Below are 22,219 nucleotides of genomic sequence, written 5' to 3' on the forward strand. Positions count from 1 at the left end.
AAACTGTCTAAAAACACAGTTACTTTCTGGGAATGAAATGGTCACAATTGGTTGTGCTTTCCAGCAAACTGTCAAAACATTAAATTGCTGGAGTCATAACTAATCATATGTGCAGCACCTTGACAAATCATACAGAGGCCAAGATGGCAGCCTCCTTGGCTGAAAAGGATAGGACGGTTTAGTTCCACTTTAAGGTCTCATTCACACCATATGTGAAGAAAAACTGATGGAAAAAAAAATGTGCTTATTTCACTTGCAGGAATATAAGTTTATATCAGTTTTCATGCGTGTTTCGGCAAGTTTTATACACGTTGCAGATTCCTGCACAGAAATACTAGTGTTGTGGTGCGAACAGGGCACACAGAGAACAGTTGTTTTCTTTGTGACCCCTGCAAAAAGCATGCAGAAAAACCCAGGTCTCTGCACATTGTTGTGAATGAGGCTTAGATGTCAGATGCAAATCAAAGTACTCTCCCCTTATCTACACATAAATGAAACCAAACAAATACAAAAGCAACAATGCTACTTTGTATCTCTCACTCTCCACTGAACAGTGTTTATAAAGAACACGTCAGGTCATTTTTTGACAGCAGAGGTTGCAAGCCCTCATTCACACTTGAGCTCACTTTTCAGCTAGTTTCCCCAATGCTTTACTGCACTCAGCATGCAGAATTATGTTCTTTTCAACTGCCCGTTTACAGTTGTAAACTTAGTCCCCCCGTGCTGAAAAAAGTACAAGCACTTTATTTTTTAGGGAGAGTATTCAGGTTTTTTTGCCTCCCATAAACATCAACACGCATTTTTGTCCATGTTTTTACACCTTAAAAACTCCTGCTACAACTGCTCTCCTCGCCTCGCCCAGCCCAGGAAGCAAATGCGTGAAGCTTGATACAGGTGCAAAAACACTTGCACAACGTTTGTAAAATGCAGGCCAATATAAGCTGCATTTGCAAGGCTACTACATGTTTTCATGTGAATGACAAAGGGAACTGTGGCCAAAATGCAAAGGGGAACGGCAGCAGCATAGAAAGACTGAGGAGTACTGCACATGCCCTATGCATTTTGAAGTTTTTTGGCTGTGCGTTGCTCACATAAGGTCCACAACTATAAACTATTGAGACTGATGACAACTGATATACAACACTACGCAAACAGATTGGTTTCTCCTCTAATGCTGTCCATACACACTGTGTTGCACAGTACTTGTAATTTTGTCTTATAGGGCCCCCAAACTACGTAAAATTACATGTACTAGGACAGGCCTTGAAATTTCCACTCACCTGCTCGCCAATGGCGAGTGGAAATTATGGTGAGGGCAAGTGTGTCCCCCAGGGCCATCTTGCTGAGCAGGCTCAGAGCTTAGGCCGGATCTGTCATTGGCACTGGGAGCCGTCAGACTGCAGTGAAAGCAAAGGAAGGAGTATGTGATGTGCTCTCTCCCTCCCCCTAGAGTGCAGTACCCGGCTCTGTGAGTGAAAAACGAAGTACTGCAACTTTTTAAAGGGGAGTGTGTGTGTGTGTGCGCGCGTGTCTGTGTATGCATGTACATGTCTCTGTATGTACATGTGTGTATCTGTACATGTGTCTGCGTGTGTACATACATGTGTCTGAGTGGACATGTGTCTGTCTGTGTATGTATGTGCATGTGTCTGTGCGTGTGGACATGTGTCTGTGCATGTGTATTTCTGTGTATGTACATATATCTGTGTGTATGCGTGTCTGTACATGTTTCTGTGTGTGTGTACAGGTGTCTCTGTTTATGTGTGTTTGTTGGTGGCGAGTAACTCTTAAGGCCTGGCTAGAAGCTCAGGACTTGAAATTTTAAGCCCTGACTAGGAGTATACTGTTGAAACAGTCATAGAGCAGTATTAAACCCAAAACCAGAAATATAATATATTGCAGCTTACCAATCATTAGATGTGGAGGCTGCATTAGTTTTCTATTTTTTAGGCTTTTTCCCTTCTGTGTTCACCTGGTAATCTAGCCAGTAATACACCTCTTGTATTAAGAGTGTCCCCACTCAGGAGGCACAGAATCACCTTTGGACAGTAGAATTGTCAGTCTAGATGGAGGGTAGTATAGATGTACTAGCAGCTTTAAATACACTAACAAATTTAACTCTAAGAATTGGTAAGCTGCAATATAATAAATCTTTGCTTTTGGGTGTAATATTGCTTTAAAGAAGTTATAAGGGAAAATGTTTTTTACCTTAAAGCATTCTCTGAATTAAGGTAAAAAAAAAAACCCAACATTTTGCCACTTGCTGTGCTCCCCCATACATCTGGGGTTCATCTTGGAAATTAAAAAAAACTTCAAAGCAAGATTGAGCAATGTTTTGAGATTGTTGACATGAAACTCCCATCTGCCAAGTATACTATATACAGTATGCATAAATGACACAGAATAAAAAACAACAAAACTTACCAAGTCCTGTGACCACCATTGCACCCAAGTCAGCAACATAATTTCCCTTCCGGAATGTGGCAACTCTTCCTCCAACACGGTCCTATTTAACAGAAAGTTATAATGTTACCACTTGCAAGAGTCATGTGTAGAACTGGCCTGCCAAAGAGAACCATCATCACAGCTCTGTAACCTAAACCTTAAACCTCATACACAGGACGAGAATATCAGATGAATGATCATCCATCAGAAGTGATGCGATGTAATGCATGTTTTTCGTTTTCGAGCATGAGCAGTCTTGGTCAATCGATTTTTTACGGATGAATACCGTACTGATTAAACGAAAATCGTTTGTTCTGTTATCTTACCAGAAATTCTCGTGCTTGTCCCTTCAAGTGATTTCGCATGAATCATTGTGATCGGTTGTGAGATTATTGGACAATTGCTCCGAAAGCGGTATATTCTCATCGAGTGTACGAGGCTTTAGAACTCGTCCTGTCAGCTGAACTGAGTTGTCAAAGTATGGGGACACAACAATTCATAGTCTAGACAGAACGAGAAGTCTTCAATCACAGACTTCTTTGAGGCTCTATAGGTGCTATTTCAAGTCTATGACAGAAACCTTGTTCACTCTGCCAGGACCCATGTCGATCACTCTCCCACTAGGGCTTCTTCTGTCAGCCTGCATTCACACCTAGCCTATTATAAACATGCATTTCTTTGTATGACAATAGGGCAGCCCACTGATTTCATGGGCTGCCCTATGCTTGGCAATGTAGCTCATGGAGCTTTTTGGCATGTTCCAGTTTGCACATTTTTCTTTTACTGGTTTTTACACATGGCAAGACATGTATCTGCCTGCCACATTTAGGGTGCCATTAATAATGAATGTCAGCGTAAACGCAACATGCAGTTTCAGCACGTTTTAAAAACTATGAATTTGCGCATGTTTACAAAATGTGCAGGTGTGAATGAAGTGTAGTAGTACAGTATGGTATCACAGCAAGTCCTGACTCTTAATATTCCAGTATTGATCTAAAGGTCCACTAATATGTATTTCTGATAAAAAAAAAAAAAAAAAGAGAAAATAAACAGGATTAAAATACACTGCATTCAGATTTGTAACATGCACACTTCTTACAGATCTGAACACAGCTGTAAGTTATATTATGGGCCCATGCGGTGTTAAAAAAAAAAAAAAATATGGAACACATTTAACGTGGGTATGTAAACATTTGTGTCAACATTTACATGTGCACAGAAATTATGGCTCTCTGCTTCAAGGCAACCGAGCACCAAAGGCAACACGGACTGCATGTGTCCTAGCAATCGAGGATGATAGGTGACAGGAGCTGCCTACATCCTAACAAATGAAGTACATTTCTATATGGTTGTATAGGGACAAGATCCAACATCCTAAAGTCATATGTCTGTATGCATGAGCTCCAAATCTCTAAATTCACCAACCAATCCAATGTCTGTCAGCCCACAACAAAAAGGGGAACACGAGTGTCCCCAAAGTCTACAGTGGGACTCCTTAATAGAGAATTTTTTTTTAATGATGCTTACCTAGGTGGATGCAGAATTGCTCCGGTGCTGCATCTGTCCCCGTCTACTCTAAGGGTGTGACCTCAGCAATCACATGATCTCTGAGTTCTCACCACCACTGTGAGCAGAAAGCGGTGACTTTTCAGTTACTGTCTGCTCCCCCACCAGGTGCTCACTGGAGCGCTGGGCTGTGGAGGGGGATGGAGCGCTTGGCTCAGGCTCTCAGTGGCTTGCTGAAAGGCTAAGTCAGGTGCCACTCCAGACTCAGGATTGGGATCTTTTCGGCAGTGAATGTCAAGCGGCAGCGGGTATCAGCCCGCTGTCAGCCAAATATGTGTCACAGGACTGCAGAATGAACTGCACTCCTGGGATCCACAGGAGAACAGCCAAAACAGCTTTGGCTGTACTTCTCCTTTAAGCTCACACAGTAAAACACAAACTCCTATTAAAAGGTCCAAGGCAGAGGCAAACGTCTATACTGCAAGCAGCACAAATAGGATTAAAAATCTGTTTTTGAACTTATTTCTAGTGTAAAGAAATATACTTCACATACTAAAAAACAACATTTACTACTTACCCTTGCCTCTAAAACGGTAACATCCATACCAAAACTTTGCAACTGGCGGGCTGCAGCCAATCCAGACACTCCGGAGCCAATGACTATTACTTTCCCCGTTTTCTTCGCTAATGGATTTAAGAAAACAGCAATTAAACCTCACAAGCATAGGTGGGAGTACAAGAAGCAATGTCTCATTTTTGAAGAATTTTTAATAAGAACTTGGCTCTGAGGCTAGATTCACACTATTCCATGTGCGGTGCAGCGTATGTGGTAACACACACAAACAGGCGTATATAAGCCTGTATAGTGCATTAAAATAGTGAAGCGCTCCCAAATTATCTAAAAAATTATTCAATAAGTGAAGAATTACATAAACACTTCTAATAAATACCCATATACTATTAACTCATAATAGATCTGTGATAAAAATACCAAAATATACAATTCATAATATATACCCAAATAACAGTGATAAAACCAATTGACATAATACTGCTGATTCATAAAAATGTGACAAATCGTGATACTTGTGACACAACTGAATATCAAAAAAAGATATATAGTGATACTGCGATAAGTAAACACATATATCTGTGGTGAACCCTATAACAAATTAGAAAAAATTGCTTCTTAGATCAAAAAAAATTTTTTATAAATAAATAAATAAACTCAGTGTTTCAAAAAAACTCAAATAATCCATGCAAAAAAATGTGAAACACTCTGTGATCTTCACTTCTAGTGCTCAAGAAAGGAATCCTCCAACGGCAGAAATGCCTGCTCACCTCCCCTCCTCGACCCACACAGGGCCAAAAGGCAAAAAGGCTCTCCTTAAAGGCAATCCTTTCCTCCAGGCAACTCAGGCAGGAACCTCAGGACTTCCACTCCACCTCCTCTCACCACGTCATATAGGGCACAAACAGAAACTTCCCATAGTATAACACCGTTTATTGTAAATAATATGGCATAACAAACTTTCCAACTCACATGGTAACTTTGGATACAGCGCTTTTTCACCTCACATCATGGGTGTACTCTCATGCAGGGAGGGAAACCAATATGGCCGCTGCGTCCGGACAAAAACGTCCCCACGTGACCGGAAGTGACGTAATATCGTGCTGGGAATGGCGTTCCCAGCACGATATTATTTGGGTATATATTATGAATTGTATATTTTGGTATTTTTATCACAGATCTATTATGAGTTAATAGTATATGGGTATTTATTAGAAGTGTTTATGTAATTCTTCACTTATTGAATAATTTTTTAGATAATTTGGGAGCGCTTCACTATTTTAATGCACGGTATTTTTGACTTGTTGGTTGAGTTTGAGTGATTGCAGCTAGTAGATAGGGACCTACCCATATTAAGCGCAGGAGGATATCCCCCCTTATAAGCCTGTATAGTTGCCCATTCACACTAAATGGCAGCACAAAGTGGAGATGTCAACCAGCCTCTTGGGAAAGAATGGGATTTCAACTTGACATGCATTTTATACAGCAAAATGCAAGTTTGTGAATGTGAATAGGCCCTAATAGTTTACCTAGACACACTTGAGAATTATAATGCATATTAACCCTTGTCTACTTGCACCAATTGCAATGTGCAGTTAGGCACTAAACACCCTGAAAAGGCACTTGTACCTATCAGCTTTAAAACATCACATTGACAACACAACATACAGTTGTGTCCAAAATTATTCAACCCCCAATGCTGTAAAGGGGTTTAGGGACTATAGTGTACATTTGGAATTGTATTCAGAATCAAATCCTACAAGGACGTTGTAACTACCCAAATGCAACTAAAATGACATCAATTGTTTATGTAATACAGTAGTAAATGGTTCTTATGTGGTTTCTTCATTGCCACAATTATTCAACCCCTTAAAGACTACCACTCTGAAGAACAGAGGTTCATACAGGTGCTTTCCATCAGGTATTGAAAACACCTGTGGATGTCACCGAGCAGCAATCAAGCATAATAAGCACCAATTAGGCAGCTTTAAAATGACTGTGATACTCAGCTCCTTCTAGACATTTACTGGTGTGGTTACAAACATGGTGAAGGCAAGAGAATGGTCCAGGAAGACAAGAGAAGAGGTGATTTCTCTTCACAGGAAGGGCAATGGCTATAAGAAGATTGCAAAGATGTTAAACATACCAAGAGACACCTTAGGAAGCATCATTCGCAAATTCAAGGCAAAGGGCACTGTTGAAACGCTACCTGGTCGTGGCAGAAAGAAGATGCTGACTTCGACTGCTGTGCGCTACCTGAAGCGTAGAGTGGAGAGAAGTCCCCGTGTGACTGCTGAGGAACTGAGAAAAGATTTGTCAGATGTGGGTACAGAAGTTTCAGCCCAGACAATAAGACGCACACTGCGTAATGAAGGCCTCCGTGCCAGAACTCCCAGGCGTACCCCCTTGCTGTCTCCAAAGAATAAGAAGAGTCGACTGCAGTATGCCAAAAGCCATGTGGACAAACCACAAAAGTTGTGGGATAGTGTTCTGTGGACTGATGAAACAAAATTAGAACTGTTTGGGCCCATGGATCAACGCTATGTTTGGAGGAGGAAGAACAAGGCCTATGATGAAAAGAACACCTTGCCTACTGTGAAGCATGGTGGAGGGTCAATCATGCTTTGGGGCTGTTTTGCTTCTGCAGGTACAGGGAAGCTTCAGCGTGTGCAAGGTACCATGAATTCTCTTCAGTACCAGGAGATATTGGATGGAAACGTGATGCAGTCCGTCACACACCTGAGGCTTGGGAGACGTTGGACCTTTCAACAGGACAATGATCCCAAGCATACCTCCAAGTCCACTAGAGCATGGTTGCAGAGGAAAGGCTGGAACATTTTGGAGTGGCCATCGCAGTCACCAGACTTAAATCCGATTGAGAACCTCTGGTGGGACTTAAAGAAAGCAGTTGCAGTGCGCAAGCCTAAGAATGTGACTGAACTGGAGGCCTTTGCCCATGAAGAATGGGCGAAGATACCCGTAGATCGCTGCAAGACACTTGTGTCAAGCTATGCTTCACGTTTAAAAGCTGTTATAACTGTAAAAGGATGCTGTACTAAGTACTAAGATTGAATGTCACTTGGGGGTTGAATAAAACTGATAATGCTGTGAGCACAGAAAAGACATTTGTGGTTATTTCATTATAACTGTTATGTTATATTTGTCTGACCTACAAGTGCCTCTTTAATGTAAATGTAAGCAAGATGACTGAATGATCAAAAGCAATGTCAAACTGGCCAAAACACTCAATTTCAGTGGGGGTTGAATAATTTTGGACACAACTGTACATATCCTCTTGCATAAAGACAAACCTGTGCTGAGGAACATGAAGGCTGCTATCATGGCAAACCATACCTGCAGCATGCAAAGGTTTCATTTCCAGCATTAGCAGACTGGGGTAGGAACACAAAATTAAAGTGGAGTCTTTTTTTTCTTCTTCTTCTCAACAGGAAAAGGTTAGAGTTAGAATCTCTGTCAGGCTTTCCCATGGCTTTAAGTACCATCTCTATGCTGATGACACACAAATCTATCTTTCTACCCCTCACCTCACCCCTTCAGTCTCCTCTCGCATTACTAACCTACTAAGTGATATATCGGCATGGATGTCACGCCACTTCCTCAAACTCAATCTTTCCAAAACTGAGCTTTTGTATTCCCCCCATCCCGTGCCCCTTCCCCTGACTTCTCCATCAAGATCAATAACACAATCATCAGTCCCTCCCCTCATGCCAGGGTACGAGGTGTAATCCTTGACTCCCATCCTTTCACCCTCAAATCCAATCACTGTCCAAATCTTGTAGACTTCACCTCCGCAACATCTCCAAGATATGCTGTTCCTAACCTCGGAAACCACTAAGCAACTTATTCACTCCCTTGTTATATCTCTCCTTGACTATTGTAACTCCCTCCTCATCGGCCTACCTCAACGCAGGCTATCCCCTCTTCAGTCTATCATGAATGCTGCTGCCAGACTTATCCACCTTACTAACCGTTCTGTATCTGCCACCCCTCTCTGCCAATCCCTCCACTGGATTCCCATTGCCCAACGTATAAAATTCAAAACATTAACAACATATAAAGCCATTTATAACTCTGCCCCAAATTACATCAACGATCTTGTCTCCAAATATCGCCAAACCGTACTCTCCGCTCCTTGCACGACCTCCTGCTGTCTAGCTCCCTTGTCTCCTCCTCCCATGCTCATCTCCAGGACTTCTCCAGAGCTTCCCCCATCCTCTGGAACTCTCTACCCCAATTTATCAGACTATCGCCTACTCTGCTCACTTTTAGGCGATCTCTCAAAACCTCTCTCTTCAGTGAAGCCTATCCTGCCCTCAGCTAATAATGGAACCTTCTACTCTTCCAACCAGTCCATCCCCCACAGTTACTACCTTTTGAACCACTAGCCGCTCCCTCCTAGATTGTAAGCTCCGAGGAGCAGGGCCCTCCTATCCCTCTTGTATTGAACTGTATTGTCTCCCATTATATTGTAAAGCGCTGAGCAAACTGTTGGCACTATATAAATCCTGTATAATAATAGTAATAATAATGTATTTTTGGGTTGATTTGCATTAATTTAGTAACTTTGTCTAAGCCATCAGGGTTCTATCCAACACCAGAAATATTTTGGAAGGGGTACTAATTTGAGTCAGCACAGACAAGCTGCTTCATTTATTGATGTGGCAAGTGCGAAATAGGTTCTCCAAAAGACTTGTAAAAAATATTGCTAATCAGGTAGTTTTTACAGCCATGCGCCAATCACTTCTACCACACAGGCAGCAAGCAGGAGTAAATGTGTGTACATGCCAACACTGCCACCAACATAATAGTAAAGTTGGCAGCAGCAAAAAGGGTTAAAGGACATGTACAGTGAACATGTTCTTCAATCTTTTTTGTGATGTGACAATCACATGCTTGTTCTTTTATTCTGCAGTGATTGTATTCAATGTAGAGATTTATAAATTAGCCACTAGAGGGAGACAAGATTTACCATTACTATCAACAGGCTCAATTTTTTTTCATAATATTAAAAAAAAAATGTAAAAAGAGGTTTATACTTACTTGCTCTGTGCAAGGATATTGCACAGAATGGCCCCTTACCTCTTCTTCTAGAGTCCCCCACCAGCACTGTTCGCTCCTCCTCTTCTAGTGCCACCATATCAAGCCCTGTGCTATGGAGGCATTTATGTGAGCACGCTGCTGAGCCAGGCTGTGTGCATCCATAGACACACACACAGCACAGATCACCCCCCCCCCCCACTCCCTCCTCACAGAATGTGACTAACAGCAACAGGAGCGGGTCCCACTGTTCTCAGTGAAGCTTGTGAGAAGGATAGTTAGTGGGGTGTTTTTTGTTTTTTTTTACCTTAAGGTTGAACGTCACTCAATATTGACTATTTTGAATCCTTATGCTGCTAGATATAGTAAATAGATAGGAATGTATATCATATTTACTTGTTCTAAACTGTTTTTTACATTTCTTTACTGTAAATTACTTCCTAGTTTCCATGCCTAGTCAAACGTCGTACATCCCAAGAGTCTTCAGGAGGAGAGGAGGGGTTTTCTCACCTAAGCACACCCTACTGCCTGTATGCCTGAGCTAAGGCAGATGTATTCCAGGAAGTAAATGCTACAGGAATCAAGTGATTTCTCAGTAAAATAAAGCATGGTAATATGGATGGATATTTGAGCTTGCTTTGAATTTAAAAATAATTAAAATCATGTTTTTGGTTTGTAACACTCAGATACAGTGTAGTCTCACCGCTCTGCATGTCCACCCTCATTCGCTCCTGCCGCTGTTTCAGCCAATGAGAAGGGAGAGTCCCCAGACAGCCAAGGCTCTTGTGATCATCACTGGACCAAGATGGAGCTTAGGTAAATATTGGGGGGGGGGGGGAGGGGGCTGCTGCACACAGAACGTTTTTTACCTTTATGCACAGAATGTATGAAGGTAACAAAACCTTGAGCCTTTACAACCACTATAAATCCTGTGGCTCTATTATGAGCTGAAGAATGCACACTGAAATCTGTGAAATATTAACACTCCTGGTCCCAGCATGACACAAAAAGGGAAAATAAGGGGCCAACTACTCTGCTTGGCCTCAGATTACCTTATGCAGAGCTAATCTTTTTATTACTATACGTGGTCAACACGTGGATTGTGGTGTGCCGACAGCAAAGATAACATTTTCCTATTGCCTAATAAAGAGATGGAGAGACAGGAGAAAAGGAAAGACAGCTGATAATTTCGACTACTTACCAGGCAAAGGTTTCAGTCTTTTGTAAATACCAAAGTTGATTAAGCCATGCCTTTCAAGATAGCAGTGTATTCTGTGAACCAGCACAGAGTCACCTAAATAACACAACCCCGTTAGTCTATTGAAAATGTGCACTGCCTTTTTCAAAATGGGTTAATTGCAACTTACTATTATAAGGAGCTTCCAGCTGCTGAAGGGTTGCCTCAAACGTCAGCTGAACTTTTGGATTGTCTAACCACAGCTGCAACTTTAATAAAAGAGAAGACAAAATGGAATGGAAGTGAGAAATAAGCCTACTTGTGCATCTATTACAATTAAAAAAAAAACAACCTCTGTGGCATATACAGATGAGAGCTTTTTTCCCACTTACTGTGCGATTCCGGATGTAAAGGAAGACCTTCTGAGTTGGTTGTGGGCCGCTGATGATATCTGGGAAGCATGCCGCCTCTTGAGATGTCATTCTGTCATGTGGAAGTCTGCTCTGAAAAGCTGCACCCTCTACACCTGAATATACTAAATAAATGTAGTCTGCATTGAGCAATTCAATCTAGTTACCCATGGGAAAGCATGTTTTTCAGTAGACAAACAAAGTTAATTATTCTGTATTTATGTAAACATTCTTTCTAAATACTGATACAGGGATGTTGGATTCCTATCGCCTGACGCCTGGGACATGTAGTTCTGGGCGCCGGTCAGGTAGTTTCTTTCTACCTTTAGCTCTGCTGCGGGCAAGCAGCAGGGCTCACCAGTCAGTTGAAACAATAGGCGGCAGCGCTGCCACTGATGGCTTCCACACAGTGCCAGCTTCTCTGCGCCCCTGGTGTGAGGTCTCCGCTTGCCCATCTGCGGGCCCAGCTCGCAGTCGGCTAGAGGGGAGGGACAAGTCTGCTCCCCTACCCTTCTTGTGCTGACCCGGAAGAGACATTATGATGTCACTTCCGGGTCCCCGGTGAAAGATGGTAATGCAATCCCCGGGAAAGAGCAATTTCCAGTGGAGCAGAGGGGAGACATCCAGGGTCTTTTAGACCTTGGATGTCTCAAAGAGAACCTGTCACCAAAAATCATCACATAGGGGATTTTGTCCCCTATGTGATGGAAAAAAAGTTTTTTTTTGTTTTGTTTTTTTAATTGGAAAAAATGAAAGTTACAACCAAGCACATATCATCACCCCCCCCCCCCCCCCCAAAAAAAACATTGAGGCCCCCAAGGAGCTTTAAAAAAGTGGTGACCTATAGAAAATATAGGGTACTGAAGTTCGTCACCATTTCTCGAGCGCGCACAAATTTAAGGTTTGACAAGTTGGATATCTATTTACTCTCTGCAACCTCATCTTTCATATTTTACAAAATAAAAAGGCAATTTATTGCTTTTTTGTGCCCTAAAATTAACTTATATAGTATTTTTTACTGACCCCTCCAATGTATTCAGTGGAGTTCTTAGTTGCTCTTTCACATAGGGGGCTGAGCTGTATTATCTGCTCCCCCCCACCCCACACACAAAAATGCTAAATCTACATCCTGACAGGGTTGTACAGATGCTGTGGGCCACAATGCTTTGCCTTGCAGCAGCAGCAGCATTATAAACCCAAGCACCACCTGTCAAAAACAAGAAATTCCCAGATCAATGGGAGCATACTGCAATCATGTTCCCAAAATCACCCTTGGAATTTGAAGAAAAAAAAAAAGAAGGACAGACATTCAGGAGATGACAAGTTGTCCTCCTGAATGCCTGCCAACTGCTGCTATACCACCCTCTGAAAAGTGACCCGAGGATCACTTTTCAGAGGGCAGTAAGCGTTGCCACCTGCCTGAAAGAAGCCTTAGTAAATCAAAAAGGAGTGCATTGTTTACAATCAGTAAGCTGACTTACTCAGCAATGCACAACTACTGGATGCAGGTCAGAAAGACCAAAGCAAAAAAATATAAAAAATTATATATATATATATTTGTATAATTACAAACTACATACAGAAACAAGGTTTTTAAAATCTAAACACAAATTGATAAGACTTACTTCAAGCTGATCTCTTTAATATGCATTTCTAAAAAGAAAACATTCAAAGACTATACATTCAACTTTAAACAATGTCCCATCAGAAATCTTAAATTTTAAAAGAACGGACTATGAAGGTTACTAATATGTTTTTTTATGACAAAATTAATGTCTGTAAAAACATTAGAGTAGCTTCACAGAACAACTTCTAATAATCATACCCCTTTATGAGTCATCTGTGTAAGAGGGAAACCGATCAGTCTTGCCTTCATGCAGCTAGGTCTTCAGGAAGAACTGCTTTCCCCCCACCCTATAGCAGATATGCTGCTACAAGGCGGTAGGGGTGCGCAAAATCACACACACACACACACACACACACACACACACACACACACACACACACACGATTTTGCATTTCCGGGCAGGGGGCACGCTATAACTTTCACGTAAACCAATTAATTTACACATATTGGGATTGTTTTTAGCAAACATATGTAGCAAAATACATTTTGGCCTAAATTTGATGAAATTTGATTTTTTAAAATTTTTTTACTGGACATGTTTAATAGCAAAAAATATTGTTTTTTCTCAAAATTGTGGGTCTTATTTTTTTGTTTATAATGCAAAAAAATAAAAACCGCACAGATGATCAAACACCACTGAAAGAAAGCTATATTCGTGGGGGAAAAAAGGAAGTAAATTTCATTTGGGTGCAGCGTTGCATGAACGCGCAATTGTCAGTTAAAGTAACGCAGCACCGTAACGCAAAAAATGGCCTGGTCAGGAAGGGGGGTAAATGGCCTGGTCAGGAAGGGGGGTAAATGGCCTGGCCAGGAAGGGGGGGTAAATGGCCTGGCCAGGAAGGGGGGGTAAATGGCCTGGTCAGGAAGGGGGGGTAAATGGCCTGGTCAGGAAGGGGGGGTAAATGGCCTGGTCAGGAAGGGGGGTAAATGGCCTGGTCAGGAAGGGGGGTAAATCCTCTGGAGGGCAAGTGGTTAAGTCTAGGTTCACAGTGTGGTGTAATTTAAGATTATTCATTTTTATTGGGCTCAAATCGCACCAAAGTAGTGCATGCACCAATTTTAGAATCGCAATGCAACTGGATCACATGGTTGACTTGCACCACGCAATCCGGAGCAAGCAAATGCATTGCATTTGGTGTATCAATAACACTGCACTAGCACCCGCCGCAGATGGCAAAGGCAGTGTGACTAGGAAGTAATGCGGGAAAAGCGCACAGATCACAGGTTTACCACTCAGCACTCTAGTGTGAGCTGGGGCTAAACATATGTTGTATGGGCTCATGTATGATGTACCATCTGACCAGGAAAGAGAACAGCAGCATTCCATAATGCATCTACTCAACAAGTATGTTTGTGGAATCTATTATAGGAGGATAGAGTTCCTTTGGTTAAAGTGGTATTAAATTCAAAAACTTTCCCTAAATCAGATAAAGATAACTTAAGTCGCATGCATCTGAATGTCCTCCACTGAGCTCATAGAATTGTCCCCTGGCCATACTGCTATATTCCAGTTTTCTCTGTGTCACCAGCACCTATGGAGTCTTATGAGTGTCCGCAGGGTACGCACTTCAGCACTGTACTACATCTCACACACACAATCAACACGAGAGGGACACAGAGCCACTGCCAATCATCACTGTGAAGGAGTAAAAAGTGTGGATTTTGTTCTTTGCCACTCTTGTCCTGAGGCTGTGTGTGTGTGGCATTGGGAACAGCAGCACGGAGAGTTGTAGTACAGAGCGGGAGTGCGCACACTGCTGAGCCTCACACAGGACTCCAAAGGTCCCGGCGGTGCAGAAAGAACAGAGTATAGCAGCACAACCAGAGGACAACTGAAAAAGGGGACACCGATGGAAGAAAAAAAAAAAAACAAAATCGCACACGAGTTATGTTCTTTTTCAGGAAATAATAATGAATAATTATACCACTTTAACTTGTTATATACTAGACTCTCTGATGAACAGTAAAAGGCATCGGTCACTATGACAAAATAACATCCAGTTAAGTATTACCTGAGGGCTCTTCAGGCTCACTTTCAATCTCTTCCTCTGGAGGAGCTTGGGGAGGAGGTGGGGGGACCTTTTTCTCCCTCTCAGCCTTTGCATTCCTCTCCTCTTCTGAATAATACTCATCTTCTGAGAGATTGGCAAGACTCTCGTCCATCTCTCTGTACTCAACCTGCAAAAATGATTGCATCAAACTGTAATACTGCTGTTTAGTGAAATGCCAAGCTCTTTTTGTTTTTGCCTTTTTTTTTCCTTAGAAGTCTAGTTCCAGTTATCAGTAGCCAGACGTCAGGACTGGGAGGTAAATGAATCCAAGATCTCAAAAAGTACCATGAGGGAAAACGACTATAAAAAATACATTGAATTTAAACACAGCAAAACAAAAACAAAAAAATACAACCAAAGAAAATGCCTACCGATGTAACCTTTGTAAAACTGCCATTCAAACCATTTTGTGGTTTAATATTGATATAAATCACTTTTCTGTCCAATCTGCAAAGTAATATTTTTTACAGGTATTTATATAGCGCCATCATTTTACGCAGCGCTTTACATATATATTGTATATTCACATCAGTCCCTAACCCTCAAGGGATGTACAATCTAAGGTCCCTAACCCTCATTCATACATGCACATACTAGGGCCAGTTTAGACAGGAGCAAATTAACTTACCAGCCTTTAGAATGTGGGAGGAAAACCGGAGTACCGAAAGAAACCCATGCAGGCACAGGGAGAGCATGCAAACTCCAGGCAGGTAGTGCCATGGTTGGGATGTAAACTGGTGCTGCTAGGCGGAAGTGCTAACCATTTAGCCACCGTGCTGCCCAATGCCGTCATTCTGTAAAATTGTCAAATGTCATTTCTGCAGGCATCCTGGGGTGCTCACCCTTTTGAAGAGTGAGGTCCACTTAAGTGATCTGTTAACCAGCATCGGCCCTCACTGTCCTGAGCCCCTATACGGCTGCTTTCACACTGATACACTGCGGTTTAGCCACACAGTGGGTATACCTGCATCTTTCCTGCATGTTAGCTGAACTTTGCCATAGACTTCTATTATATCTTGCAGGTGCGGTGCACTCTCAAAGCACACCAAAACTCCTGCATTCAGTTTGATGTCGAGGGCCACCTCAGAGGTCTCTAAAAAGGGCCACAGGTTGAACACCCCCATAAATCTACTTTCTGTTTCTTTGGCTCAAGGCTTTTTCCCCAAAAGTCTGAGATAGAAGTCAGGCATAACATAACACTGGCTGTGCCTAGGTGGTCATCATTTAATTAACTATATTATGTATTATGCTTCTTCATATATCTTTAGAAGGACTCTCCTACTCAGAATGCACATGAGAAAAGACATTTTTGTTTTCACAATAGAGAAAGGGAAGGATCTGCTAAATGTTTTGTAACTCTGAACAATGCATTATTTCATCTACAGATGATTTTTTATTTTTAGGTGAAGTTGCATTACAGTAGTATTAAAACCAAAAACTAAATTTTTATACATTGCAGCTTACCAGTCCTCAGACGTGATGGCTCCATTAATTTTCTTTAACCTGAAGCTTCTGCCAATAACAATTCCAGTCCTAAGGTGGCGATGCTCTTTCATTGTTTGATACCCATTAATAAGCAGTGTTGTCACCCTTGGACAAGACTACATAACCCCTCCCCCATCTCCTCCACAATATAGTCCTGTAGTCCTCACAGAAGCAGACAGCACAGGAAGCTGTCAGCCAACAAGAGTTCTATGAGCCCAGTTCTCACCACAACACTGCCTTATGGTGGGTTGCAGTGCTTTACAGGCACATTGCAATTTTCTACAAAGCACCCCAGATCATCTGAAGTGAATGTTGGTCACTTCACCACAGCAGAGCATTGAAATTAATGAAATGTCAGTTGTGTCATTTCAATAAAGTTAAAGTGGAACTAGAGGGGTTAACGTTACCTTGCCAACTGTCACTCGCTGGCATCTACTTCTGACTTTGGCCATCTTCATTCGCCAGCACAGTAGGACGTCATCCCGGCAAACAGAGACCGGTCCGACACTGTAAGCTGAGCTGCGCATGCCAAGTTAACATTGCTGGAAAACACAGGGAGCAGGCAGGTAGGGGCATTTAATTTCAGAAGAGACTTTGCATGTCTCTTCTGCAATAAAGAGCCTGCCTGATTGTTACAGCAGCACTTCAGTTCTGCTTAAAATATGTTAGCTGTACCTTGCTACACATCACAAACCAGCACGTATGCTAAAAGATTGTTTTAATATGCAGGCTCGTGTGAATAAGCCCTTAATGGTTTAACCCACTAGAGCCCCTTGTACAGGGGGCCATCCAGCTGCAGCACGTCCCTTCCAGAATTTTAGCATCCAGGATGGAGACATACAATATTCCGCCCTGCTGCATGCAGGCTATCAAAGTCTATGGCAGGTTGCATATGGATGGGGGTGAGCCCTGTATCACGTGGTACCAGCATTTAGGGACCTGTCCATTCAGGGATGAAGATCTGGAATGCAGAAGACCAACACTTCTTGAAGTGGCAAATACCTGTGCTCCATCCTATGCTCGGTGGTTCCTCCTGCTGACCCCCGAAACACTACTGTGTCCTGTACAACTACCCACTTGGTTTTTTTTTTGCAAGGATCTTTATTTCAGCAGAACTAAGCAACAGATTTGCTTTGAAGCTGATCTCTGGCCAGAATATTATTTGGACATTTAAAATCAAATTAGCACTGATGAAGTGTGTGCTGTGTGTACGTTGCAGTGATCCGTAAAAGCTTTTACTCTCATTCACCCCAACAGAATAGTAAGCAATGAAAATCTGGCACGGAGACTTGTAGTTCTGCCTGTATAACAGACATCATAGGCGGTCGGTCGGCACCTCCCGATTCACAGAATGCAAGGGGTTCTGTGACTGAAGGAGACATTTTTTTCTCCGTTTACAGAATATGCTTTGCATGGTCATAGAAGAGGTGCGTGTACTGATGTAATGTTAGTTTGCTGGCTGTCATGCAGAGGGTTTGCCTTCAATACTTTAAGGCACAGGTGTCAAACACAAGGCCTGTGGGCCGAATCTGGCCCTCCAGGCCATTTCATGTGATCCTTGCACCTCTCCTGCAGGTACCCCCTTGTCTCTGCCCCCACCTTGTCTCATCAGTTGGCAGCAGAGAGAATAGAACTCCTCTGCCAAATCCTGCATTTCTCAGCGCAGCTGCAGCACCCTCTCATCTCTGCTTCCCCTGGGCTCAGCATTCAGCAGACTCTGGTAACTGACTCCACTCCTCCCCTGGTCCTCCTCCAGACCCTGCACTTTCTGCTCTCCAGCTCTGCCCCCAAAATGGGTGCAAGTTGATGTTAGGGAGGGTGTGGGATTCTTGACATCTGATGTAATGTGGGGGGCTCTGGACATCTAGCCTTACAGATACAACCGACCCTTTGAGGGAAACCATAATGCTGGTATGGCCCGTGATGAAATGAAGTTTGACACCCCAGCTTTAAGGCACTTGACCTAAGACAAGTCTATAGATAAACTCTGACTGTTCACGGACATTGATTTGGCATGCAATTGTGCAGCAGAAATAAATAATAATCTAGATACTGCTAGTGAGCTATCAGGACACCAGCAACAGCAGCCCATTTTTCTCCAAAAAATTATTTTGGTTTCATTTTATTAGCAGTCACATGATCAATATATGCCTTATTTCCTGAGCTTCAAGGGAAGGTCTTGGAGACTCCTAATAAATATTGGCTACTGCCACAATTCCCTGCCAGTAGACACTGTCAGCTAGGCTCCATCACACTGATGTCACGTGATCTTACAGGCACAGCATGTGTTGATACTGTATAATGTAGACCCAAAGGGACGCAAACTGACTACACTAATCTACCAGTCAGCATGGTCGGTAACCAACAGGATGCAATGCATGGAGGATGGAACTGGCAGGATCATTAGGTACTTTGGGTTTTAGATCATGCATAAATGAAAGGCTCCATTATATCACCTGTGGAGTGCAGAGGCTAAGGTTTCCAATTTTAGCTTTACACACATTTTTTTTTTTAACTGTAATTAACTGACTTTTTCCACATTAGAGGTCTGATTTAGGATTTCCCTTCAAATTTTGCAAGCATTCTAATATTGTAACATCAGCACAAGGGATGCTACAGCATGACTGGAAAAGGAAATCCTTAGCACAGGATATTTCAAACAGTAAACAAAGGTAGCATAGAGCCAAGCTGTAGTTACATCCTTAAAGTCTCAGAACTAAATCCATCAATTTAACAGTTTAAAAAAAAACAAACAAAAAACAAAAAACCCCAGTTGCCTTCCAGCCATGCCAGAAAAGCTAACTGTCAAATTTGCTAGTACTTTCAACCAAACTGTCAAACCATCAGCATCTGGGCAGTTGGCAGGGCAGCATCAGATCAAACAGAGGCTAAGAGTGCAGCTTCCTCGGCTGAAAACAATAGGAGGGTTTAGTTCTGCATGCAGACAGGTATATTAAAGTGGAACTAAACGCTCCTCTCCATTTTAGCCAAGGAAGCTGCCATCTTAGCCTCTGTTTGATCTTCAGCTGCAATGATGCTGCATATGTGATCAGTTATGATTCTAGCCATTTGATGGTTTGACAGTGTGATTGAGAACACAAGCAAATGTGACATGCCAGGAACGGAACTGTTTTTTTTAAACCATTAAACTTGATGGGCTTAGTTCCACTTGAAGAATACATACTTGAATAGATTTTTTTTTGTTTAAAACCAGAGTTTAGTGTCACTTTAAGCCCGGGTTTACGTCAATGCAGCGCAGAAAATGATGCGAATCCTGTGTTTCCTGCATTGCAATCGCATCCATGCAATGAGGTGCGGGTGTCCATGATAAATTTATGACACTCTAAAACAGATCGCAAAATGCAGTGCGATTGCCAACAATCGCATGGGTGAGGAGAACATTTATGTGATGCGATTCAGGTGCAGATTTAAAGCAAAAAAGGGTCTTGCACCTTTTTGGTGCGGATGCAATGCGATTTGAGTAATACAAAATGTATGGCATGTAATTTGCACTGAAATGTTGTGCGATACCTGTGCAAATTACATGTGGTGTTCCGCACCACATAATGTGAGCCCGGGCTAAGGGCTCATTCACAGACGTCAGTTTTTATGCAAGCATTCTGAAAGGGCACAACAAAATCAATTGGGTGTCATACATTTATCATTGACACCCACACCTCATTACATGAACGCAATGCGATGCAGGACACACAGGATTCGCATCATTTTCTGTGCTACATTGATGTGAACCCGGGCTTAAAGTGACAAACTCTGGTTTTAAACAAAAAAAAAAAAATCTATTCAAGTACGTATTCTTCAAGTGGAACTAAGCCCATCAAGTTTAATGGCATGTCACATTTTCTTGTGTTCTCAATCACACTGTCAAACCGTCAAATGGCTAGAATCATAACTGATCACATGTGCAGAATCATCTCCTAGATTGTAAGCTCCAAGGAGCAGGGCCCTCGAACCCCTCGTGTATTGTATTGTTACTGTACTGTCTCGTGTACTGTCTCCCACTATAATGTACAGCGCTGAGTAAGCCGTTGGCGCTATATAAATACTGTATAATAATAATAATAATAATTGCAGTTGAAGATCAAACAGACGCAAAGAAGGCAGCTTCCTTGGCTGAAATTGAGAGGACCATTCTGAAAGGGCACAACAAAATCAATTGTTCTCTATGTGCCCTTACAATACTGGTATCATATGCAGATTTTTTCTGCAAAGAAATCTGCAACATGTACAAAACTCATTGAAGCGTGCATAAAAACTGATGTCTCTCTAAGTGAAATCTGCACGTCAGTTTCCATCCGTTTTTCTGCACGTATGGTGTGAATGAGACCTTAATCAACTCTAGGAATTACAAAAAAACAAACACTACTATCCTTGCAGAGCCCCACCCCCCACAAGGGTTAATGCTCATCAAGTCTAGGTGTAATAAACTGGAATGCTTATCCATTGCTCTGCCAGGCTTCCTCCATTGGGGATACTGGTCCCTCGGAGCTTGTTCTAGAAGATGTTCTGGGCCACAGCTGCACAGTGATGTCATCAAGTACAATGCATAGCCAACAACCCTGCATTGTACCTGAAGACTGCGAGGAACAACCCACAACCAGAAGCTGGTGGGAGTGTGAAGTAGGTAAATATCACATCATCATCCTGATCCCCTAACGCACAGATGTCAAACTGGCAGCCCTCCCAGCTGTTGCCAAACTACAAGTTCCATGAGGCATTGCAAGACTGACAGATACAAGCATGACTTCCAAAGGCAGAGGCATGATGGGACCTGTAGTTTCGCAGCAGCTGGAGGACCGCCAGTTTGACACCCCTGCCCTAGCATTACCAAGTGTTTAAAGGGTAACTCCACTTTTGTGAGAATTAAATAAATAAATAATAGAGAGTGTAGAATTGTGACACAGGTCATATCGTACTTGAATGTTAATAAAAATTACCTTTCCTTTTCAATCTGCAGCTCTGCAATTTTCAGTAAAATGCAATACAATATAGCAACCTGGAGGTGTTTGGTACAGGACGCCCCCCCCCCCCCCCAGAAATGTAATTTCCTGCTTATGTAATTGGCTTATTGATATTCCCAGAAGTCTGCACTAAGATACAAGTAAGTCACTCTGCACATGGACACAAACAGCTATTTCTTCAGAATAACAAAAGGTAGGAATCTGCACCAAAGTTTGTTAACATCCTTACAATATACATAGATCACCTAGAGGGGAAGGGTTTTTTTTCCTCTACAAAAGTGGAGTTACTCTTTAACCTTTGCAGCGTGGGGAAGACTTAAGTTTTTTTTTTTTTTTTTTTTAATTCCGGGAGGAGGGCTTTAAACAACATTTACATGTTAATCCCTCCCTTTCCTAGATTTCTATGTATACCTGCTACATATATTTAAAGTGGTTACAAATTGTTTAGGCATCAGAATCCCCACTCTCCTCCTCTTTTACTTACCATCATTCTATCCAGTGCTGTGCTCATCTGCAGCTCTTCACTCCACTCAGTTCCTGGTCTCACAGACTTGGCTGGGACAGCAGGAGCCATTTGCTGTCAATCGCAGCCAGTACCAAGGGAGTGGCCAAGCCCCACTGTCAGTGATCATAGACATCAGAGCTCAGAAGCGGGTCCACACAAGTGCCCCAATAGGAAGCCACTTTCTATGGGGGAGCTGGACAAGGAGAAGGAGCCAGGAGCACTGGTGGGGGACCCAAAAAAAAGTGGTTCGGGGCTGCTCTGTGCAATTCAATTGCACAGAGGAGACAAGCATGAACATGTTTGTTATTAGGCTTCATGTACACGGGACGTTTGGAAAACACTTCTGGAAACTGACTGCTGGAAAACGTAGATTAAAAAACATCTGTTTAGCCGTGTTTGCATACC

General features: G+C 42.4%; 1 protein-coding gene across 2 annotated transcripts in view; it reads right to left on the minus strand.

The window, feature by feature from the left end:
• LOC149432442 (lysine-specific histone demethylase 1A) overlaps positions 1-22,219 on the minus strand; it is a 63,701-nt gene that overhangs the window by 26,471 nt on the left and 15,011 nt on the right. For both annotated transcript variants that reach the window (XM_089665188.1, XM_089665189.1), the window contains exons 2-7: positions 14,807-14,972; positions 11,150-11,292; positions 10,948-11,026; positions 10,782-10,874; positions 4,529-4,635; positions 2,425-2,506 (exon numbers count right to left, since the gene is read on the minus strand). In XM_089665188.1, coding sequence (XP_089521314.1) covers positions 2,425-2,506; positions 4,529-4,635; positions 10,782-10,874; positions 10,948-11,026; positions 11,150-11,292; positions 14,807-14,972 — 670 coding nt within the window. The remainder of the gene's footprint in view (positions 1-2,424; positions 2,507-4,528; positions 4,636-10,781; positions 10,875-10,947; positions 11,027-11,149; positions 11,293-14,806; positions 14,973-22,219) is intronic.

This window comes from Staurois parvus, unplaced genomic scaffold (assembly GCF_062004578.1).
Source record: "Staurois parvus isolate SC_StPar_1 unplaced genomic scaffold, SC_StPar_1.0 ptg002140l, whole genome shotgun sequence".
Classification (NCBI taxonomy): domain Eukaryota; kingdom Metazoa; phylum Chordata; class Amphibia; order Anura; family Ranidae; genus Staurois; species Staurois parvus.